Source organism: Stereum hirsutum (genome assembly GCF_000264905.1).
Source record: "Stereum hirsutum FP-91666 SS1 unplaced genomic scaffold STEHIscaffold_19, whole genome shotgun sequence".
NCBI classification, from domain to species: Eukaryota; Fungi; Basidiomycota; class Agaricomycetes; order Russulales; family Stereaceae; genus Stereum; species Stereum hirsutum.
This window is the reverse complement of record NW_006763149.1, coordinates 1,126,747-1,148,860: the sequence shown is the minus strand read 5'-3', so window position 1 is coordinate 1,148,860 and position 22,114 is coordinate 1,126,747. Positions and strand designations below refer to the sequence as shown.

The window sequence follows — 22,114 nt, the reverse complement described above, 5'->3', positions numbered from 1 at the left end:
GTTTGCTGTGTTTTGTGCAGTAGCGAAAAGCGCGAAGAGATCTCGGAGTAACTTCTACGAGAATGAGCACATCAAGGCCTCGAAACGGCTGAATACAGAGAGCGAGGGAGGAGTGATAGCAAGACAGAAAGCGATGATATTGGATGTAGCGCGAATGGGCGAAGATGGACGACGTTGCAGAAAGCAAAGCAGAACGAAGACGGCGACGCGCGAGAGGCAGCCACAACTGTACAGTAGACAAATGCACCCGAGCCTGCACGTGCGATGATGAGCGCGGAAGGAGCGCGGAAGATCCGATCCGATTCTGACTCAGCAATTTCCATGTAAGGGAATTGCACGATTCTCCGCCAAAAACCAAACGATACTTCCTGTAAGACCCACTACTAAAGTAGCGGGAATCATACCACGACCACGTGACGGTCATCAAACGCGTTGGCTTTTGTTTCCGCGGTTCGACTTTGTCTCCGCATCCTCACCTTTGACTAGCAGGCTTTTCGCAGTGCCAATCTTCTGTCGCGGAGGACTGATAGGTGCGTACCATTCAGAGGCAATGTGTGAACTTGATTATCTACCTATCATAGTACTAGTGATTTCGACGCATCTTGATCCACACTGCGCCTTTCGGAGGTCTGGCCAGGCTCAAAAAGTTCAACCTGTAGTTACAACCTGGGCTTCATCGTAAGTAGTTGAAATATCTATACTGAAGGAATCGTGGATGTTATTTTTTAACCCCATCTTATCCCGCGAATTGATGTTGCGATGGGTTGTTATCAGCCACACCACGCAGTGTCGAACTTACTTCCTAGTAAGCCATTGTAGTCCAATCGGGGCAGACTTGCAGCTTTACGCTCTACCAAATTTTTGACTAGTAGCAATCAACGGCATCGACTGACCTGATTTACTCGTTATAGATTCAATATGGCCAGAACTAATCCAACTCAGTTTACGAGACCCAAGCCAACGCCATCGGCCTTAGCAGGGAAGGAGCAAATCATTGAGATATCATCGAGTTCGGAGGAGGATGAAGGTAGTGATGCTGATTCTCATCGGTACGCAACCGCACATTAGAGACATTTTGACACAGGGTTGACCATCGGCGCCCAGCTCCCTGACTGTCGAAGCTAGTAAAGTCCAAAGGAAGACGGGCGAGAGTGGCCAACTCCGTACCAAGACTCTCCGCACCCAATCCTCGTTCTCACGTAATAGGTAATACAACTCCTTAATCAACTGAAGGAGTCACCTTACCATTCCTGTCTGACCTCGCTGCCATTCAGTTTCTCAGACGAGCCTTTCAAAGCACCATCGAGCCCGAACAAGGCCAGTGCACGGGCGCGTCGTGTCATCTACAGCTCTTCATCGGAAGATGAGCTCCCCTCCCCTTCGAAACTCATCCCCAAGTCTACTTCGAAGGGTAAAACTCGTGTTTCAGCTGCTGAGGTCGATGTCATCGAGATCAGCTCCGACTCAGAACTCTCAGAGGAGGGAGGCGCTGAAGAACAGATCCTCATTGTCGGTATTCCACCGGCTCCGCCCCCATCTAAACCGAAACCGAAAGAAGATATGCCTTTGTTCTTCCCGGGTGATGACGACGACGACGAAGATGGTGCAATCTTGATTCTGTACGTACCACCTGCTGCGAATCTTTTCCCCTTTGTCTTCTAACCTAGATATGAAAGGAATGAACCGAAATCAGCGCGAAGACCTATACCAGTGACACCTCAACATCGTCCCACTCCATCCACATCCCGTAAAATCCCCCTTCCTGGCCTTCAAACCGTCGATCTCCCCGACTTTGGCTCCGATGGTGGTGCTCCGAAGCGTAACACGAAGACGAAGATACGACAAGCTGATCCAACACCTGTCGCATTTCCAGGGACTCCCGTGAACGGATCCCGAACATTCATATCTCATCCTACGCCAGCCCCTCGCCCTCGAAAAACCAAGCAGTTGTCTGGAGACGGTCAGGATGCTGGTCCAAGTAGGGGTGGCCGCCCCACCACACCACCCCGCGCTCACACCCAACCTAACCCCTTTATTCTCGACACGCCACAAACACCACAAAGCACCGCTCGCAGAACGCCTGGCGCTCCTCGCACTACGAAGAAATCACTTCAACAGGCCGAGCAGAAGCGTCGTGCGGAGTACGCTCAAGATCTGTTCAACGAACTGAATGAGGTCGTGTTTGGAGGTGGTCTGCCGAGCGAGACGAAGTTAGCTTGGAGTGCGAGGTTGCTGACGACTGCGGGGAGGGCGAAGTGGAAAAGAACGAGGACGATGAGTGCGATGGGAGGCGATGAGGATGGGGGAGGAAGAAGGGAGGTGGTCACGGATGATACAGAGATTGAGTTGGCTGTGAAGATTTTGGATTGTGACGGTGAGTTGACCGTTTCATCGTTGCACGCGTAGACCTTAACGTTTCGTAGAGAGAATCAGGAATACTCTATCGCATGAGATGTGCCACTTGGCATGTTGGATCATCAATGAGAACCCGAAAGAGGGTCACGGAAAGATCTTCAAGTCTTGGTGAGTGGAGGACTGTTCTGCGGAATTTTTTTCCAACTGGAGCCTGGAATAGGGCAACGAAAATAATGCGCAAACGTCCAGATATCGAAATAACGGTGAGCCTAGAAGCTATACGCACGGGCCGCCTTCTTACTTCCTACCTCTTGTTGCGTTCCATGTCCACTCTAGACGAGACACGATTACGATATCACCTATCCATACCAGTGGGGTAAGCCTTCGGCCGTGTACTTCATTACCTTGATGAACAAATGGAGTCATGCTGACTAACTTTTTGCTGTAAAGAATGTGGAAACTGTGCTAAGATGTACGCTCTTCCGTCCCAACTTTCTTGCTGGAGACCCTATGATTGATCATACGGCGTTACAGTTATGGACGATTCAGTAGGTCTATCAGGCCAGACGAAGTCGGTGAGTGAACCTTTGCTTTCCTTGGTTTTCACGCAGTACTCGCGCGTTGCATTAGGGTCGCAGTCTCAATTATTATCGCTCATACTCCCTAGTTTGCGGCGCCTGTAAGACCGGTAAACTCGAACCTCTTTTCACGGTTCGTACCCGTGGAGGTGACCCCACAAAAACACCAAAGACGAAAGCTGGAAGCAAGCTTGCTGCAGGTAAAGCTAGAGGTGCGTCTTCTTTCGCAGTACTCACGATAGTTTCAGCTTACCTTCGACGACGCATGGTGCCACAGATTCACCGCGATCCGTCCCCCGTATTGGCAAAGACTCAAAGCACGGTGCTTCTGATTCAGACGGCGAGGAGGGAACTCCTGAAGATCCAGATGACGTGTTCAGACGAATTATGGATGGTGTTGGGGGACTGCGGTTGTGATGACTTTCGGCTTCACCTGATGGAAAAGGGACCAAATGTGGGTGGCTGAAACATAATTTTGGGTTCTAGGTGTCGACTTGGAATCAGTCGGTGTCGGGGGGTTGTGGCTGCTACAATTCAGTAGGCCTTCAAGATCTGATTGTGGCGTGACTAGCTACCGGGAATACGTGTCAAGCGCACAGGACCAGCAAGTTCCAATGTCCCCATTTGTTGAGCCACATTGCACTGGTGACGACGACTTAAATGACTAAGCCAGAGCTATATGCCTCCCTGTACTGGGTCTTAACCACCGTCTCGGGACTCTGCACCCGTTCTCGGCGCTGGCAACATGTTTGGTGAGGACCCCTGCTTGGGATCACTGCGCGATCAGTCAACAGTCTAGACAGTTTGCGTCAATGCGAAGGTCTAAACGTACCCCACAGTGACGATATAAGCCATCCCGCGGTGAAGAAAGCTTCGTCTGCCCAGTATATCATGGCGGACAAGGCCGAGATCGACGGGGTCCAAGTGTAATCAACCGTGGGTGAGGGGGCATTGTGACAAGGAAGATCACACAGGCTCATGGAGCCTATTAGTAGCAAGTCTGAGCGCTAGCCTGAAACATTGTAGTTGACACGGATTGTCTAGTCTTAGCACAGCCATAGCTTGTCGAGGAAGCAGCATGTGTGGTACCACTGGCTCAACTCCCCTGCAGGGCACTGCTCTCAAATATCTTAATACTATTCGTAACATGATAAGCGATGGAAAGCATGGCTGACATGGTCAGAAATGTACGTGGAACAACCTGCCAAATGTTGACTTGTAATTCAGCAACCAAGGGTGCGAGAAGCATATAAAATACTGTACTTTTTCGACCAAAGGTTCATGAAGAATTTACGTCACCCATCAGTTTCGCCCGGGTCACGGTTCAGAAGCCGTGCGTGAGCGTGACGGGACCCGTAAATGGTTCAGAAAACAACGTAGGCGCTTGCGAAAATGATTATTTTGCGCAAGCGCCTGCCGAGGTCACTGTTCGCTCACCCTGCGTTATGCGTGAGGTCACACAGTATTTTGTTCGGTTCATCAACGCGGAGAACGCGTGACGAACCTTTGGTCGAAAAAGTACAGTACCCGAGATGGGGTGTTCAGTTTCATAAGAAGAATACATCACAGAGAGGTTACAGTACAACTGTTAAGTAACGAAAACGTGTTCGAAGATCAGTCGATGAGCGATAATGGTATAGTAGGTGAGGCCTCACAAGGGTTTCCTTGGGAAGACGAAAGCTGCTGAGAGTATCAATCACACAGGATTTTGAGCTTCCTCATCGGGTTGACTTTCCCGCTGCACCATCGTCCTCAACGCTGGCAGTGGCGCTCACAGATGACCGATTATCGATTTGTGGCTCCAGGGAGACATTTGGCGTCCAGGGAGCGAATATGGCGTCAGTCGTTTCATAAGGCTGGTTCGGCCGCTCTTCCATCTGCACGGGCACAGGAAACTGAAGCGCCGCAGTCTGTATCTCAGGCTCCAACGGGTCGCGGTTGGCGGCAGACGCAGACGTAGTGTTCACAACGATGACGATGACGGTTGGAACAATGCCCTGCGCTCCCAAGCATTCCAATCAGCTCTATCTCGCGAAGTAATGGAAGAGTGGCTGCAGGGGTTCATGTAGTACATGGAAAAGGGAAAGGGGCTCACAGCGATCATAGCCAACATCTCATTGACGACCCTAAACGTCTCGTTCGTTCTTCCAGTTACATCCGGTTCCGTGGAGAGGAGAAAGAACACTAGTTCGAAGATCTTCGCAATGGTGAGAATTAAACCAGAATCGAGGACTAAGTGGAGAATGATGCGATAGCGAGAGGTCATCGGCGGGAAGCGAACGCGGGAAGTTCGTTCTATAGAGTAGGACATCCACCTACGACAGTTCCGCTTGTGCGTGAGCAACATGGCACGTGCAGATACAATGGATATAACGATGAATGAGCACGAACCATATGCGAGCAGCCGTTAATAAGGGTATGACGCAGTTGATAGAAAGAGATGTAACGAGGAAGACCGTCGTGGCGCGAGTGGCGCGTGCATTATTAAACAGCGCAGGCGAATAGCAGGCAATGGCGGCGAAAGACCCTCCTAGATGCAAATAAATGTCAGGGAATATCAATATGGTAGTCTCCCACAGGCAGACCTTGGTGTTGAAGATCGGACGTTCAACGTGTCAACAATGTGGAGTTATCAGGTGCTCTACGTGGGAGAGACAACTTACCTGCTTCTGCCAGAAGTAGAACGAGCGCGAGGAACGTTACCCACTTATTCCGTCCCCAAATGATGTGCAGACGCCACACCAGGACACCATCGCTGATCACAAACTATCAAAAGTGTGCATAACACAGTCTTCAAGTTAGCTGTAAGACTGAGTCAATAGGGAATAAATAGTGGTCACGATAAAGTCGTATAGCGCAAGTCCGATTACACTGGTCGCCGACCCATTATTGGCAAAATATCGTATACGTTCTTCCGTGCCTTCCGTGAAGATAAGGCCGTCAATGAGCTTTGCAAACGCAAGTGCTGCATATATCGTGGCAAGTGTGTACCTAATAAGATGAAGCAAAGATATGTTTTAGGTGTTAGAAAATAGCAACAAGAGACGAGGCAGATCTTACAAGACTATCACAGCAGTCGTCGTGATATACAATGACCGATTCGAGCCCCTTCTGCGTCGTTGGAGGGCTTGATAAAGGCAATGGAAGATCAAAGCTGTAAATAGACCTACCCATGCGAATAATCGATGATTTGCGATCAAATGTGGTCACGAAAGAGCTGAACGTACTTACCCCACAGCGAGGCAACACACCATCCGCCAATGAGGAAGGCCTCGTCTGCGCGGTCTATCATTGTCGGTATGCACTTCAACCGTCCACTGGAAAGAGAGAAGGAGAAAAGATGTGGGTGGATGCAAGCAGAATATTCCTCCTGCCTGTGGAGACGCAATCCATTAGTATCATCAATGAGCGCTAACCTTGGCCACCTTTGTCCATGAAACGAGGAGACCTGTGATATATAGAAGTCAATTATATAGCCTGCACAGGCCTGCACCCGGCGATTCGCCAAGAGCGCAAGGCAAGTACCCCATGAAACGTGTTGATGGATTGGAAGGATTCACGTAAGCTCCCCATTCAGTGCCTGCGCACGTCTTTGTTGATTCCGATCCGCTGGCAAGAGCACAGCACAAACTCCGGCTCACCTGCTACTATCCATACAATGACAATATGTGGCCCTTGATCAAAGGTAAGCCGCCTCTCACAGTGAAAAGTGAAATAATACATTTACTGCCAGCTTGATATGTAGGTGATGAGATTTTCACGCAATTGAGGTAAACGTGCAGATAAGCTCTTCTGCATCACATTCTGCTCAGGATCACGGAGACATACCTATGGTTTCAACGTCAGCGCGTACTGGCAAGAAGGGACGGATAGGTAGACATACTCTCATTCATCTCCCCGTCGAAAAGTATATCGCGAATGAAGCAAAGTCATTCAGCACGGGAGAAAAGAAGCCTCACAATGCATATAGATTAGTGAACAGTGTGCAGGATTAAATCATCGGCCAACGAGCACAAGAGGTTTGACATATGTACAAGCAGACGAAACATAGTGGGGTAAGTAGTTCGGACTAACATGATGATTAGTTATAAAAGAAGTATCGGGCAGGCCAGGAGCAAAAACCGAGTGACCATATACCGATAACTTGACGATGACATGATAGGAATGAGACAACATCTGTACTCAGGGCACCGTTCGTGAGCAGGCAAACCAATTAGGGGCATACATACAGAAAGATAAAGAAATATCACAGCACCGACGACTTCAACCTAATTGCCCAAAAGCCAGAGCACGCGTCGTACCAAATCATATATCATTCACCCCTTCCCCGTTCTTACCTTCCTGCGCGGACCTGGGCTCGTGCTCTGACGGACCGATCACAGTATGTGCGTCCTCCCCAAGTGGCCAGAATGTATTCCTGAACATGCCCTTAGGATCATATTTCTTCTTCAATTCCACGAGCCTTGGCCAATTTTCGCCATAGGATGCCATTACGCGAGAAGGGGGTTCGGCGCGGCCAAGGAACTATGAATTACAAGGATCAATAAGGCTTGTTAGGTGTGTCTCGTGATGATGATAGGAGATTGGGGACGAGGGGCACGACGAGATGGGCACACTTACAGAAGGGATGGGACCACCGGTAGACACAGGTGCAATGGTCTCCTTAAACCACTCCTCCGCTGTTTCGACACACCTGGGGTCATTGATACCCATATCCCATTGATGAAGTGCCGCGACGGTGAAGACGGCCTCTCGCTGACTCTTAGGCATGCAAGTATCTTCGTAGTCTGCGATGGCACCACCGGCCAGCTCAAACAACCACGCTGGAAGCAAATGCCAAGCTGATTCAGATATATTCATTTGAGGGGAAAAGAGGATACCAACTGCAGCCGATAGGAGTGTCCGCGAAGGAAGTGACAGTCTGACTTATCACGTCGTCCGGTAAGGAGGTCACGAGTGCTGAACGGATGAACCACTGTCTTCCCGCTACATAGCCCAATACAAGATGAATTAGACATTGATGCAATATATTATGCAAGGCCGCATCAACGCCAGACTAACAGGGAAAAAACTCACCCTTCGCCCTCAAAACCTGCGCCACACTATCTTGTTGACATAGGAAGCTCTTCTCATCGACCTCGTTCAAAAGACACCTCTCTCCCGACCACGCACTGATCGCCTCCAGGAATTCTTTGCCCTTCTCTTTCGGACCAACATAGCATATCTGAACGACCACGAGGGAGTCCTTGTCGGCGGGTCCGGCGGTGAGCAGAACGTTGGCGTAGAGCTCGCGTGGAGCGCCTTTGACGCAGTCACGGAAGTGGCGTATTAATGAGGCAGCAGTGGCGCGGTGGAATCGGCTAATGACGGTGCGGCGAGGAAGGAAGCAAAGGGTTTCAGGGCACTATCACGGTGAGTGGTGGTGAACGCTGAGACATACTAGATCAGGTTTCCCGCGAAAACTACGGGTATAGGGTGTGCTCTAGCTTTGTACCTCGTCGCCACACCAAACGTAGGCCCAGCACCACGTATTCCCCACCACAGATCTAAATAAAGCGGTGGACAAAAATCAACGCCACAAGTCACCATGTTCCCAAGGAAAACCCGTAGAAGGATACACACCAGGGTACTCCCTCTCATTAACAACCACGATGCTCCCATCCGCAAGAACCATCTCCACCTCAACCAGATTATCAATACTAAGACCATGTAGTCGACTCAAGAATCCGAAACCGCCAAGCAACATAATCGAAGATCCGACTGGATGTGCAGCACTATTAATGCCATAACCAAGAGCACGGCATATACATCCATCGAAGAAAAAAAACCGAGGCATTGGGATCGATCAGCTCTTATGCTCACCAGTCAAAAAAGGAGTACTCACAAAGGCACATGATAAACCACCTTCCTCGATTTCGCACCTGGAGATCCTCCCTCCCTCCTCTTTTCATCTGCCTTCGTCGTAAGCCCACTGTCTTCCCCGGTCCAACCCGGACTCATCACGCTGGCTGGTGCCACCGCCACCGGTCCCTCTTTCCCATCTAGTGGATGTTCCGCCGTCCACAAGTCTACTTCCTTCGCCATAACGCCCGCTCCAAATGTAACATATGCCTCTTTATACAGCGGTTCGACTTCACCCCATCCTCCTTCCCCACCGACTCCGGAGCCTAGCTGGGATGGGGGGTGGACAGGAGCGGTGTGGGAGGAGGGAAGATGGCTGGACGAAGAGGAGGATGCATGTGCGGAGGAAGAAGACGCAGCGGTAGCGACTATTGGGGATTGTGATGGCACTGATGGTCGCTTGCTCGCAGAGGATCCACCTGCTCTCGTACCAGAGATCTCGGTGGGTGTCGGAGTCGACCCTCTGGAGTGTGAGCCTTCTCCAGGTGCAACACCCGAAAAAGCTTGTGCCGAACGATCCACCACTCCCGAGTTCGAGTCCGAGCTCATGTACCCGAACGGATCAGGCGCTCCACTCATCATCGCGCTCGCATTCCTATCCACCCATCCACTCACATTCGCCATCCTAGTCTCTATCGTACCTCCACTAGGAGAAGCAGAAGGAAACGAGGGAGCAGGGGCGAACGGATCCGCCATATTCATCAGCCTATCCGACACTGAACCTCCTCCAACTCCGGACGCAGTACCAGCCATCGAAGGCGAATGGTGCTCATGCCCAGCTGTGCCCGGTGCCCCGCTCCACATCAATGGTGGTGCAAAGCTCGAATGACCTCCTGAACCTGCCATGTATCCGAATGGGTCCGAACCATAACCGCCGCTGCCTGTACCCGAAGCGTACGTGGAGCTCCGTGTGACGCCACCGCCACCTAAGCCCAAACCCAAGTGCCCGAACTCCGACGCAGCTCTGGATATGGACGGTTGGACCGGTCCACTTCCTACGACTGTCTCTGCACCTTCCTGAGCATTGTCCTGTTCTGGCGTCGTCGCCTTGGTGGACGTATTGGACGCTTCCTCTGTGCCTGTACCCGTCCCGACTGCACTTCCCCCACTCCTACTCCCACTCCCAGACCCACCCGAACCACTGGTGCTCATCAACCCCGATCCTGACCCAGAATCACCCTTCGAAGTCGACGTTGACGTATTCGAAGTAGATGCAGATGGCGAGCCCAAAGACCCAAAACCTGAATCTGCCGACTTCTTCGAACCCGTCGACGTCTGCCTTTCTGCTTGCTCCGGGAGTAAGGAGTCCGTCCCGGCGCGTTCCGCATCTAGTCCCACACTTGGTTCCTTCTCCCTCCCCCTCTCTTTCGCCTTCTCCCGCTCAATCCTGTCGTCCTCAACGGTCGTAATCTTTCTCTTATGCGCCGGCGGCCTCCTCGGTTCGTCGTACCCATCTCCATTTGGATCGTCCTCTGATGAATTACGCGAAAGTGCTGGCCCAGAGAGGAAGGCTTGCAAAGCTGGATTGAGGACCGTGGATGGGGTGGAGCGGATATGGGAGGAAGAAGAATACATGGACACGTCTCCATCCATATCTCTGACGGATTGGGTGGACTGATGGTGAGCCGCGGAGGAAGGAGGTGAAGGTGACCGACGTCGTTTGTTCGATGTGATGCTCGTAGAATTAGGCGTAAGAATGGTACTGGTGAGCGACATTGGCTTGGTATTCATGTTCGTTGGCGATACCGACGGCGGGGAGGTGACAACGGCCTTTCCCTTGCCCTTCGACCCACCCGTAGGCGTATCCTTCAACGACGTCCATGGTAACGGCGCTTTCTCCTCCGATGAGATAGCCTCGTCTGTTGGCTGATAGTGAAGAGGCGGCTCGATATCGATGTCGTGCAGCCTAGATAAGTCGATGATGATGTCCCCGTTAATGGCCCATCCCGCGGTACCATATCCTCCAGCTTTGACGGATGGGCTGAGGTTGTGTTTGCGGCAGAAGAGGATTATTCTGCACCGAGAGGGAAAAAAGGAAAAGAAAACGAACGATGTCATCAGCGACTTGTAAAATGATAAACGGCGCACGATATCGAGATAGATAATGAAACCAGCAGTGCGATTGAGATCGAATCCATTTTAACGGGTGTAGGAACAAGCAGAACTAGAAGTCCATACCAGGTCAAAGGCAAAGACAGAGAGTTCGTCCGGCGCGGACTGAACTCCTGGCGCTCGCCTCGGTAGTGAACGGGATAAGCTTAAGCTCGTCACTCTCGACCTCCACGAGGGCGCTTCCGCAGCCGGGAGCACCAAAAGTGTATCAGACAGGCTTTCTGATACTGTCAGCAGTGTTACTACTGCCGCGGTTCGAAACAGAAAGCGCAGGAAGCTCACTAGAATAGAATCGATGCAATATGTCGCATCGGGACGAACACCGTAGAGGATGACGACAATACCGCCCCCATACGACATCGCTGTATAGTCTGCCAGGGAGTCAGAATGGAATATAATGGAAAAATCTCCTTCAACATGTCGAGGGACAGGAACCTGAAAACGCACGACGCCACACCGAGTCGGAACACGCAGACGCCTGAACATACTTCCATAGAATGGGAAGAATGGGTGGCGTTCACGCACAATACAACTCTGAATTGCATGAGGGAAGCATGGCGATGTAGAAATAGCATCGTAGATCGGACGAGTACACCGATAGGGGATAAACTGGATTGACAGCTGTATAATGTTTGCGGGTCGGGTACCTCTCGGTCAGATGGTTGCACAGTGCGACAGAAAGGGTGACAAGAAACAGATCATTCGAGATGTGCTCCAAACGGTTGGGTCGTAGGGATGCATGAAGTTCAAAGCCAGGCATTATAGTCTTCAATGAGAAGAAAAAAACGCCCAGTTTATTCAGAGGCGGACCAGAATAGCAGTGAAGGCGGAGTTCGGGTGAATATTATGCCTGCAAACAAGGACGTTCATTGCATTTGGCTCAACCGCCCAGGGCGAAAGACCGTAAACAGTGGCGGACCGCGAGAACTTGATAGGTTGTTCCATATGCCTCCCCGCAACCCTCGAACATGCAAATATGGGGCACATGCAAGGGCGCAACGTACACCTTGATCCTCGACGAGGTAAAGTCTGATAAGCACTAAGCCATTCTCAGATCTTTGAGCGCAACCAGTGCAGGTGTAATGGAGATACAGAGGGCCAGGGACCTGACCACGCAAGTAACTGAATACCGAAGGTTGAAAGTACGACAACGTATGCGGGGCGGGAACGAAGAACTCGTAAACCTGCGACGGACGTCGGTGCATCTCCAGCAGTCATCAGAGACGGCATGCTACGTTCCCCAAACGACAAAAGTGGATTGTCTGACGTGCAGGAATTCTGCCCCCGTTCTACTGCGGTTCTTTCATACCTAGTCACTGACCAGGGCCGCGATGGAAGACACGAAGAGAGGAAAGTAAAGCGGGAAAGACGCTCACTTGCTAACATCCACAGCATCCAGTGGTGATGTGACCGCTTTGGCCGTGCATAAGACATTCCCGTTGAACATCTTCGACCGTTCCATGAACCTAGAAAACTGTAAGTAACAAGAGGCTCAAAGATGCACAGAAGGCAACGCACAAGGGTTCGCTCGGCCTGAAGAGGTCTCCCCTGATAGAGCTCTTCAACTCGTGGAAAAGGTCATTGCTAAGACCGGTATTGGAACGGACGGTAGAAGAAACACCGGCCTGTTCCATGTAAGGATGGGGATGTATAATTTGGGCTGGCCTTGAGATCGTTGTGCGGTTTGAGAGGCGTGGATATTCGGACGAACGATTGGGCAGATGACAGTGGTTATATATCAGAAGGTCGGGCGGAGACCCAAGGGTATGGACTGTGGCGGAGACGTGGAAAGAATATGACACTGTGTATGTATGTAGACAGTTTACTTGATCTGGCTAGAGCGTTCAGCGGAGATCTGCGAGACCTTTTACCCGTGAAATTAATTGGATGGTGCGAACCTGCAGAGAGGCTCCCTCGGTTCAGCCAATCTCAAGAAAGTATGAGCCCAAGGAATAAAAGGAAGGGAATGTCGAAGAATAAGTTGTGGATAAGGATTTCAGAGGAGAGAATGGCGGTCGAGAAAGAGAAGATATCAGAAAAATAGCCCAAATAGGCGACAGTGCTGTCTCGGCAACGTCCGGCGCTCCTGAACAGTATTTGAAATCCGATCAAGCTGACGTCATGAGCATGTTCAAGGAGAGTGGCGCTGAATGTGGCGACAGCATGAGTAGGGATACAAGGGGTAGCATCGCTTCGATGCAGAATAATATATTCGGGTAGGATGTTAGCTCATACTTTTACAAGACCATGGATATATATGGCGTGGGTATGTGATTGGAAAAAGAACAGAGCAGGAAATGGTATCAACAGTACAAAGAAGTAGTACAGAAAGCACGAAAGAGCAACACCGAGAATATGGAAAGAAAGAGCCCAATAAAATCACGAGCATCGTGTCTTTCAAGTGCCAGATTCATGGCTGAGCGAGATTCGGTTCAACGTATTGATGATATGGCGGAGTCGTGGCTTCCAGTGAAGTATCGACGAGATCTAAGGTCAAAAGGGAGCTTCGACGTCAGTATGCAGTCATGTGGTTTATGGATGGGGAGGACAGAGATAGAGTAGAGCCATATCGACGAATATCGAAAGTGAGGTCGTATAACGGATTGGTATCGACGACTTACCGATGGGGGATCGGAAGTTGGTAACCTGAACGTCAAAAAGATATCAAAACACCAATTAGCAACTATTCATCACGAGATCACAGGCGCTGGATTACTAGGTACTCCGCTGAGAACTGGCACGACACACCCAAGTGTACAAGTTCAGGGAGTGCGAAGAGAACAACACTCACATAAGGATGCAAACTCGACGTGCTCCTTCCCCTCCCATGCCTCACCCCCACAGGTCTCGGTCCCCTCACCGCAAGCCCAATTGCCCGCTCGCTCGCACTCTGACTCTGAGGGTTCACAGCCCCAGGACCAACTCCGATGCGAGGACCCTGCAGCACATTCGGTGAACCGCCCCTACTCGAAAGAGCCATCGGAGCACTTCGTTGCTCCCTCAAAATCCTCCTCACCATGCCTCCAGCGCCAAATGTACTATTAGGACCAGTGCGACTCGGCGTGGGTCCATCCTCGCTCGAGATATGCGGTGAAGTCGGACCCACTGGTGCATTCCCACTCCTACCCTGAGAATGATTCCCGGCGAAATGATAGGGAGCTGGAAGTTGTGCGTGTTCGTGATACGGAGCACTATATCCTGGTACCGGTTCGTCATGGTCCACATCACGATCATGATCCTCATTCTGCTCTCTTAGAACATAGTCTGGGTGGTCGCTAGCGTCTCCAATGACTAAATGTAGGTGTCGAGCGACATGTCCATGATCGGAGAGTTCGTTGATGCTGGTACTCGGCGAGTCTTGGTTTTGTGGACTGCGAGGCGTAGATACTTGGCGTACATCGTGGTCATGATGTGATCCACTCAGCGGCGTAGACGTATGGAACGGTGGTGTGGAGGTAGAAACAACAGGTGTGCTCGCTTGACTTCCGGGAGGGACAGGAGTCGGAGTGGGTGAGTAGATGGGTGATTGGATGAGGGACGTCGGTGCCAGAGATTTTGGTGATGAAGCGTCGGTGGGAAAGGATTGAACATCGATGGCGTAAGAGACGATTTGATGGTCTTCGTCGGGAATGGTATACGGCTGGGTTGAACCGATATGGCTGGATGCTGATGGAGCTTTGGCGTGATAGCCTGCTTCCGAAGCGAGGGAACGGGGGAAGAAAATCTGTATTTTGTGGGCATGTGATGCGGTCGTGTTGTAGAAAGAGAACGAAGAACGTACAAGAAGGGTTATCGTAGACGAAACAATTTGACCAACAGCAGCTATGGAGAGCAGGAAATCTATGGAAAGTGATTAGTCAACATTTCGTGATGGCAGGGAGAACGCAGTCAGAGATCAAAGTGCCCCACTGGAAACAACATACCTGACCAAAACCTAAATTGTTGATGATGTTGATACGCGAATGTACGATGAGACCGTATTTTTTAAAAAAAGGAGAAAGAAGGCTCACAAGCTGTTGTTCACGGGATGGATCGTCCGAATCCCGTCTGATGCGAGGATCAACAAGGACAGCCCCGTAGCGAATCGGAAGATGACGCGGATGAGCTACAAAGCCGTAGACGTACGAGAGGTTTCCCGTATCAGTATGGTGCCCGGCATCACACGTTTCGAGGAGAGCGAAAGAACACGCACGTTTAATTCAAAGAACGTGGACAACCGAACGACAACATCAGGCTGCGCACCCTCGGCTTTGACATGACGTAGAAAAGCAGGAAAACGTATCAACACATAAACAAAGGTGACATTTGTTACGGTTGACCCCAATGATCCTACAAGAAAGATCCAGGCGTCGATCTGCGGGCGTCGAGGATGAAAGGACAAACATATACCACGGCCGCAACGGGTGAGTGAGCGGCAGCAGCTCTTACATGGTCATGTGAAGGCTGTGACTATACATACCTTGTCCAAATCATGCCGAGCAGCGAGTGCTGTAATTGGCATGCCCAAGAAGGCAACGACGCATCCTGAACGGGCAGATCAATTCATCTAAACTTGATGGTGGAAGAAAGCGGCGGGCTCACCGCAGTACCACATCCTATATTCCCAGCTCGTGAACCACTCTCGTTTACTCGGTCCTTGATCCAGCAAGAATAGCCAGAAGGCAAGCTCTGTGGATGACATGACTTTCAGCGCAGGAGCCGGTCAATGAGACGATAACGCTCTTGTGCTCACCCTCGAAGTGCGTGATGCTTTGCAGTCAGAAACAAACTCATATTAGCGCATAATCATAATTAAGAAGGTGGTCTCACAATCCGTCGGGATGCTCGGCATGCGCGTGTTGGGATGTGGATGGGGATGATGTACAACCTAATGAGCAACACCGCTCAAGCTTAGAGTCTTACAACGATGGCTAAACACATCGCCGTCTACGTTCGGTTCTATCTTCAACAACCGAACGATAGTGGAAGAGATTGAAACGACCCACACGCAAGTCATGCTGACCAGACGAAAAGTGGACTTACAGTTCTAACGCCCAAGCAAAACTGAACACGAAGAACAACGGGAGAATCATTGAGCGGTGTCCCGATTGCCACATATCCACAGGCTTCGGTATGACTTTGCCGAGACACATTACGCATTTCGGTGTCAGCAGAAGAACGGGTGATGCGAATGAAAATGAATCAACTGACTAGTAGCCACCGTCGTTGATGTTCCCACAAAGCCTGCGGAACGGCGTTGGATATTGCAAACAGACACGGTAACGAATTGTCGTCAAGTGTGATTAATCGAATTGCTAGATCTGCCCGGGAGACACACTGACCTTCCTGGTATTTTAGCACAGTCAAGCCGGTGGCAAATACGAGCAGTAATGGCACAGTCATGAGGTATGAATACTGGTGGAGAGGCGAAGAAGTTGATGAAGTGAGATGGCACCTCTAGAGAATTTCCGACAGAAGTGACTCACGGTCATGATGCGTTTGAAGGCACCCGGTTGCCTCCCTCCATTCCACCTAACACATTGAAACTTGTCGTAACTCCAGATGTGGTATACCAAGAAAATGAGGAACTGAAGGAAATGCATGCGCAGAAACAACGAGACAGTTGAAGTATGTTAGTCTTGGAAAGACTCAGGGTCGTTCCATGATGCTCACAAGCGCTGAAAGGATAGACCACAGAAGAAAAGCCGTCGGGGAGCTGTTGCTCATGAGGATCTCGAGGCAGCGGGTCAATGACCAGCCAGTTGTGTCCGGTGGTGTAAAGAAGCGTCAAGAATGTCGTGAGCAGCCAGTGATGCCAGAGGCAGACTAAAAAGTCGAGAGTATGTGGTGGTGGTCGTTGCAAAAGAGATGGAGAAGCGGAACAGAGCTGAAAGGTCGAGGTTGCGACGCGGTTCTCCCGCCATCTTACTCCATTGAACTTGTCTTCATCGGGAAATTGCGTGAACGAGCGCGTTCCGTTCCGCACGGACCGTGGATCATCGCTCGTTCCCCACACACTCTCCGAGTCGATTCTTCAGTCGACTGTGAGTTGACTGTGAGCCTGATAGTACTCTTCAGACAAGAGTCGCCACTGTCGCGTCGCTCCTCAACTTCACCTTTTCCTCTACTCACCATCGTTTCGAATGGGTTCTTTTTGATTCCTACAAGTGCGATCGTTTTGTCCAAGATTAAGTATCCCAGATTGTGCTAGCCAAGCATTGCAACCAGTGACCCTTCAACCGGACCTGGCTGCTGACCCTCCAGTGATCACCAGAACTCACGGAAAGCTGCCCTCAGATTACCCAGAGCTTCTCGAATTTCCTAAACGCCCCTATGTTGATGATTTTTCAGGTTTTTGGGCATCTTTCTATCGAATAGGAAAGTTTATCAATGACCCACCTCTTCTATCAACGCCCTCAGGCTCGCCGGCCATATTCAGTTTTGATCCATAGTAGACGAGACAGAGTGGGGAGCTTTCTGATATGGGAGGACATGTGGCCAGCAGTGACCGGTTTCAAGTGCTGAGGTACGTCCTCCGTACAAGACTTGATTTGCATATGGTGGGCTCAGCAGACGACTTGTTCACCGCCAGTATACCAATGTCAAGCGTTTTGAAAGGTGGCGCGAAACGTCGAGAAACCCATATGGCGAAGCGGACCAGAAAAGATGGCGCAGTAAGGTGTAGCAAGGTGAAAAGTTCCACGCTTGGTCGGCAGGCCAAAGTCCATTAAAATGACTGGGCTGGGCCACACATAGTGTGGCACCAATAAAGGCCTGAGTAACATTTCTCAGACCAATCGTTCTTTACCAGCGTCTTTGGAGGTCCATATATAGCTGAGCTGGCCTGTGCACCCCGTGTCAGTTTTCGGCGCGTATTCATGCACAGCTCCCTGATGTAAGGATCCCAGGCGCGTCTCTTTAAAGCATACTCCAGCGCAATCCCCCAAGCCTTCCGCTCTCTTTGCATCCCCTACATCTCTCATAGTAGAACCAGTTTCGTGTTACCTCCACTACTGCACCATGACAGCTCAAGGCCCTCCGAGACCTGCGATCGGAATCACCGAATCATCTTCTCCTCAGCATCGCGCTCGCCCTCCTCCTTCAACATCGAGAGCCGACGACTGGCTCGGACGAGCCATCGACGCTGCGAATCTCATCTCGACGGCAGCTCAAATCACACCCATTGCATGGATCAGTCCTGCGGCGAGCCTCGTAGTCAAGTTCTTAGAAATGGTCCAGGTAATTGCCTCTGCTCTGTGTGCTATAAATATCCGCTGATGCCGAAACGCTGCGCTGAAAGAAATGCGGGAAAAATGGCAGGGATTTGAAGGAGCTCACAGAAGCAATTGTGGAGTTCATACAGGCCGTCCACGCAGTCACAGCGAAGGCTGAAAGTGCTTCGGTGCTCGATTTTCAGCAGATGTGCATCAATTTCACGTAGTGAGTCGTCCTAGTTCTACATCTGTATCCTCTCGTCTATTCACGCTTATTTACTTGGTACAGCGACCTGGAGGGTATTCTCAGCGACTTGGAAACCATGACAGGAAGTGATCGTGGACGCCTGAAGCAGTATCTAAAGTCCAACTCGATCGCTGAGAAGATTGCGACGTACAAGCAGCGTGTTGTCGACTTGCGAAGTAAACTGATGGTATGGCATCTATTCCCTACCTTGCTCCTCGTCCTTCATGATGAAGTTGTACTTCTTTCAGCTGGCAGCTACTTTAGGCACTCGTCTCCACTCGTCGCGTGTCAGCGATCAAGTCACTGCATTGCATGTCTCTGTTGAAGGAGGATTCGCGGACGTCTCAACACAAATCGCCGAGAGCACGAAGAGTAACCAAATCTATGACGGAGAGGTAAGTTAGCGTCTTGTTTTCTGCCTTCGATACTAATTCACTTGATGGTGAACGAAAAGTTCCGTCTCATACGGAAAGGAGATGTCCACCTACTTCGACAAGTGAAACAATCAACTGTGACGATTGTCTCCCGAGAGGTTGATGCTATAATCAATCGGTCGGGGAAGCTCTCGAAACGTCAACGCAAAATCCTCCGCTATGGGGAACCTTTGAAGCGCAGCTTTCGCACATCTCATTCTACGGTGTACACCGAGTATATTGCTAGTGTCATGGGGAACTGTGAAAGAAAGACGGTACGGGTTTACAAAACGGAGCATAGAGCCGTACGTGTTTACGCAATTTCTCATTCGTTGACGGCGTATTGACTACAGCGGCAGAAACTGCTCGAAGACCTCGCACGGTACGCGGAGCTTAGGTATGTTATACTATGCTTTTCAGACGCAATCTGCCATCGCTCACTTGCGTAGCCATCCAAACCTTCCTCAGGTATTTGGTATATCACGTTCCGCGGAGTTCCCTGCTATCATTCTTCATGGAGGTACGCCATTGTCGCCCAGCTTAGATCAATCATTATCTGAAACAACATAGATACAACGCATACGCTGGATGAGCACCGTGCAATCCTCAGGAATTCGTCGGCAATGGAGCAGTTCCTGTTCGAGTCGCAGTTTGTTAGTACTCCTTTTCATCTAAGCGCGTTTGACTAGACTATTCATGCCTTTCCAGCGACTTGATCTGCTGGTACGTTCCGAGGAATTTACGTGATGTGAGGACTGACGTCTTCTTCACTAGTTAGCAGAGCGATACCTAAATGCAACTTTGTCTTCGGACTGCGTGCGTGTTTCGCGGTCGGCACTCGGCAGAATGGCCCAGCTCACACCTTTTCCTTTGTCTGTTCAGCTTTCTGGCAAGCCCCAAGTCTGTTCCAGGACTCACTCACTCCGCATCACGGAAATTCTCTCAACCTCGACATCTGGTTATGATATGAGATATGAGACTGGCCTCGTGATTCAAGACAATAGTGTCACACGACAAAGGCGAGATATATTGAATCCAAGACGTGTTCTATTCGAGTCGGAATGGGTCAATGTGAGAGTCAACGACGATATCGACGCCCTTTCCTCCGATTCAATATCGTTATGGGCTGTCCTCGAGGACGTCTATACACGGGTAAGAATAGGTGATAGGTCTTTGGAGAGCACTAAGCGTTTCCTTCTGCATAGGCTTTATGCAATCATTTCCCACACCCATTACGAAGTTAACCGTGAATATTTCCGTCCTTCGATCTCAGTCTTGGGTCAAGGGGCAAGAGTCGGAGTTTCCTACGCCCTACAGCCCTTTGTAGGCGATCTTCAAGTTGCGGCATCGTCGGAAAGCTTCCCGAGGGTTGTGTCTGTGGGCCATCTCCCAATGTCCACAATAGCTGATTCAACAGTCCAATGGGTTCAAACAAACACCTGCGCGCCTTTGCAACGATTAGTATTGAACGATGGTACGTGTTGTACGAGGTTCGTCCCTTCCGTTTTGATGAGGCGAGATGTGCCTCATCGCTACCTCTACACTTTACGACTAGGTGGCGATTGGACCCAGAACTCTGGAATTTTCACTGGCCATTCCGGTCTGAGTGTATTCATTTAAACCCGAGCTTTCTCGAGATCTGGTGGGCGCAGGCCCATCATTTGTTAGCAGCACACTCCCCTTTCAAGTCCTTGGCGGAGTTTGAACTCCGTGGGTATTCAGACTTGATCCACACACTGATGATTTTTTGAAAACTGACGTGTTAAAATAATCAGTGCGCGAATGTTATTTCACTCTTGACTGCCGGCCATACCTCCCAGTCGCGCCATGGGATCAGGACTTTGCCTACTGCCTTCAAAACACGTTTATGGCTGACGTTCCGCCGTTCAATGACAGCCCAGTGTACATCTTCTTACAAGATCTCGTCGTTTCCCCAGCAAAACATCAGCTCTGCTTTCCCGGGATGTTCTGGGCATGGGATCCCGAAGGCGATCAGCGCTTGAGCGATGAAGAAGTGGACATGCACTTCGCTCAATTTGGCTCCACACTCCAGGATCTTACACTGAAGGCCTACTGCCAATATTCCGCCAAGTGGAAGCAGTACCATTATGATCTCATCCGTGAAGTACACCAACGCCTCGGGTTCAATCCAGACACTCGCGAGGTCGCTGAATTCATGGGATATCCACCCATCGAGATCGATACTGAGGCACTAGCCGCTCTGAATTTTTGTAGGTCTGCGTCACCATATTCAGATCACTCGACTTCTCTGAATTCCACGTCGTCAGCTAGAGTAGTTGAAGTTTCCGATGACTTCTCGTCTTCGTCTACTGTCAACCCTACGCTTAGTTATGCTGAATCGATATCTATGGTCGATGACGACGCGGAACTAGCTCATATGGAATCGGCCGCGGAATGTCAGCGAATGATCTCGTCTCTTCTCCTGGCCTTGCTGAGAATTTGTTGTCTTTGCAGCGCCTTCTTCGACATTGCCTTCGGAGCCTCATCCAGAAATCTCAAACGAACCCGACCATAACTCTTCAGTCGTCTCTGGTCAGTCTATCATGCACTCATAGTCCATCTCACAGTCGAGCTTACTCCGTCACATGAATCGTGTCTAGCTCGTACGATATCTCCTCCTCAGGCCCCGGCAGGAACACGTCCAGTGGAAGCACTGCTTGTTATACCGTATCCCACGCCTGCGGTGACAAGTGCAATCACCTTCATTCTTGGAGTGGCCCTCGCCCTACTCGTCTCCTTCTACCTTCAAGGAGGGCGAGGTCATGATTAGGACCAGGTATGCACATTGCAGCCCGTTTTTTCACCGGCATAATGACACTCACCACCTGATGTCCCAGATCTGGTTTGGATTATTCCTTGTCTATGAAGCAAAGTTTGTACGGACGGTTTCTGTTATGATTGTGCTGGGCGGAAAGGCCCTTACTCAGTGGCTAGTTATGTCGCGACCTTCCCGATACTGTATTTGTTCCTCGTCTTTCTGGTGTCTTCTAATGACGTGCTTGCAGTCCGATTTTCTGAGCGCTATATATGACTCCCTCATGCGGTTTCCCCCACCCTCTCGGGGTGCTATTTATCTACTTGCCCCTTTATGTCTGGAAGTATACTTCTAGTGAAAGTCAAGAGACGTAGTGGATTAAACCCGTGTATATCTTCGTCGACAGAACCGATGAAGCCAAGGTGGGGTAGCACGGAGCAAGGCTGAGGTGAGGATGGTGTTCAGTGTTTGTGCCACGGTGGCGTAACCTAGAACCGAGAGGTTGGCGCCTGACCACGCCAATGACAGCCCCAACATCG

General features: G+C 50.5%; 6 protein-coding genes across 6 annotated transcripts; 3 read left to right on the top strand and 3 right to left on the bottom strand.

Annotated features, from left to right (window-relative positions):
• Positions 1–918: 918 nt before the first annotated feature.
• On the top strand, positions 919–3,350 carry STEHIDRAFT_135188 (uncharacterized protein; the record flags this gene model as incomplete). Its single annotated transcript, XM_007310274.1, has 11 exons — positions 919–1,049; positions 1,105–1,206; positions 1,275–1,619; positions 1,677–2,374; positions 2,424–2,523; positions 2,576–2,618; positions 2,692–2,731; positions 2,806–2,827; positions 2,890–2,930; positions 3,023–3,145; positions 3,211–3,350. 11 exons carry the CDS (start codon positions 919–921, stop codon positions 3,348–3,350), a joined length of 1,785 nt encoding a protein of 594 aa, XP_007310336.1.
• A 3,888-nt stretch (positions 3,351–7,238) lies between these two features.
• On the bottom strand, positions 7,239–12,580 carry STEHIDRAFT_67502 (uncharacterized protein; the record flags this gene model as incomplete). Its single annotated transcript, XM_007309928.1, has 13 exons — positions 7,239–7,457; positions 7,554–7,756; positions 7,818–7,919; positions 8,010–8,293; positions 8,374–8,479; positions 8,520–8,707; positions 8,818–8,837; positions 8,958–9,104; positions 9,567–9,715; positions 10,100–10,431; positions 10,549–10,848; positions 12,323–12,412; positions 12,465–12,580. The coding sequence occupies 13 exons, from the start codon at positions 12,578–12,580 to the stop codon at positions 7,239–7,241; spliced, it is 2,256 nt and encodes a 751-aa protein (XP_007309990.1).
• A 540-nt stretch (positions 12,581–13,120) lies between these two features.
• On the bottom strand, positions 13,121–14,457 carry STEHIDRAFT_125835 (uncharacterized protein). The gene is made up of 3 exons (XM_007310273.1): positions 13,738–14,457; positions 13,568–13,592; positions 13,121–13,433 (listed from the first exon to the last, which is right to left on the bottom strand). Exons 1-3 carry the CDS (start codon positions 13,924–13,926, stop codon positions 13,357–13,359), a joined length of 291 nt encoding a protein of 96 aa, XP_007310335.1. The 5' UTR covers positions 13,927–14,457; the 3' UTR covers positions 13,121–13,356.
• Positions 14,458–14,622: 165 nt separating this feature from the next.
• STEHIDRAFT_27288 (uncharacterized protein) lies at positions 14,623–16,652 on the bottom strand (the record flags this gene model as incomplete). Its single annotated transcript, XM_007309916.1, has 12 exons — positions 14,623–14,670; positions 14,728–14,786; positions 14,870–14,880; positions 14,957–15,051; positions 15,139–15,300; positions 15,406–15,470; positions 15,528–15,614; positions 15,679–15,695; positions 15,969–16,062; positions 16,262–16,340; positions 16,412–16,513; positions 16,599–16,652. Coding segments are annotated over 12 exons (873 nt in total), but the record flags the coding sequence as incomplete, so codon positions are not given.
• Positions 16,653–17,945: 1,293 nt separating this feature from the next.
• On the top strand, positions 17,946–19,764 carry STEHIDRAFT_162643 (uncharacterized protein; the record flags this gene model as incomplete). Its single annotated transcript, XM_007310272.1, has 11 exons — positions 17,946–18,164; positions 18,226–18,365; positions 18,429–18,573; positions 18,635–18,781; positions 18,841–19,104; positions 19,159–19,196; positions 19,249–19,319; positions 19,370–19,448; positions 19,508–19,522; positions 19,578–19,615; positions 19,682–19,764. 11 exons carry the CDS (start codon positions 17,946–17,948, stop codon positions 19,762–19,764), a joined length of 1,239 nt encoding a protein of 412 aa, XP_007310334.1.
• A 239-nt stretch (positions 19,765–20,003) lies between these two features.
• STEHIDRAFT_172549 (uncharacterized protein) lies at positions 20,004–21,590 on the top strand (the record flags this gene model as incomplete). Its single annotated transcript, XM_007310271.1, has 6 exons — positions 20,004–20,289; positions 20,355–20,509; positions 20,575–21,030; positions 21,088–21,216; positions 21,275–21,352; positions 21,421–21,590. Exons 1-6 carry the CDS (start codon positions 20,192–20,194, stop codon positions 21,588–21,590), a joined length of 1,086 nt encoding a protein of 361 aa, XP_007310333.1. The 5' UTR covers positions 20,004–20,191.
• Between the last annotated feature and the right edge of the window lie 524 nt (positions 21,591–22,114).

Bases quoted from the DNA above. Each gene is read 5' to 3' on its own strand.
- STEHIDRAFT_125835 (XM_007310273.1), bottom strand. From the start codon at position 13,926: ATGGCTCTTTCGAGTAGGGGCGGTTCACCGAATGTGCTGCAGGGTCCT. The intron at 13,593-13,737 runs GTGAGTGTTGTT...TTTGACGTTCAG, and splicing joins CGTCGAGTTTGCATCCTTAT to GTTACCAACTTCCGATCCCC. The intron at 13,434-13,567 runs GTAAGTCGTCGA...TTTTGACCTTAG, and splicing joins CAACTTCCGATCCCCCATCG to ATCTCGTCGATACTTCACTG.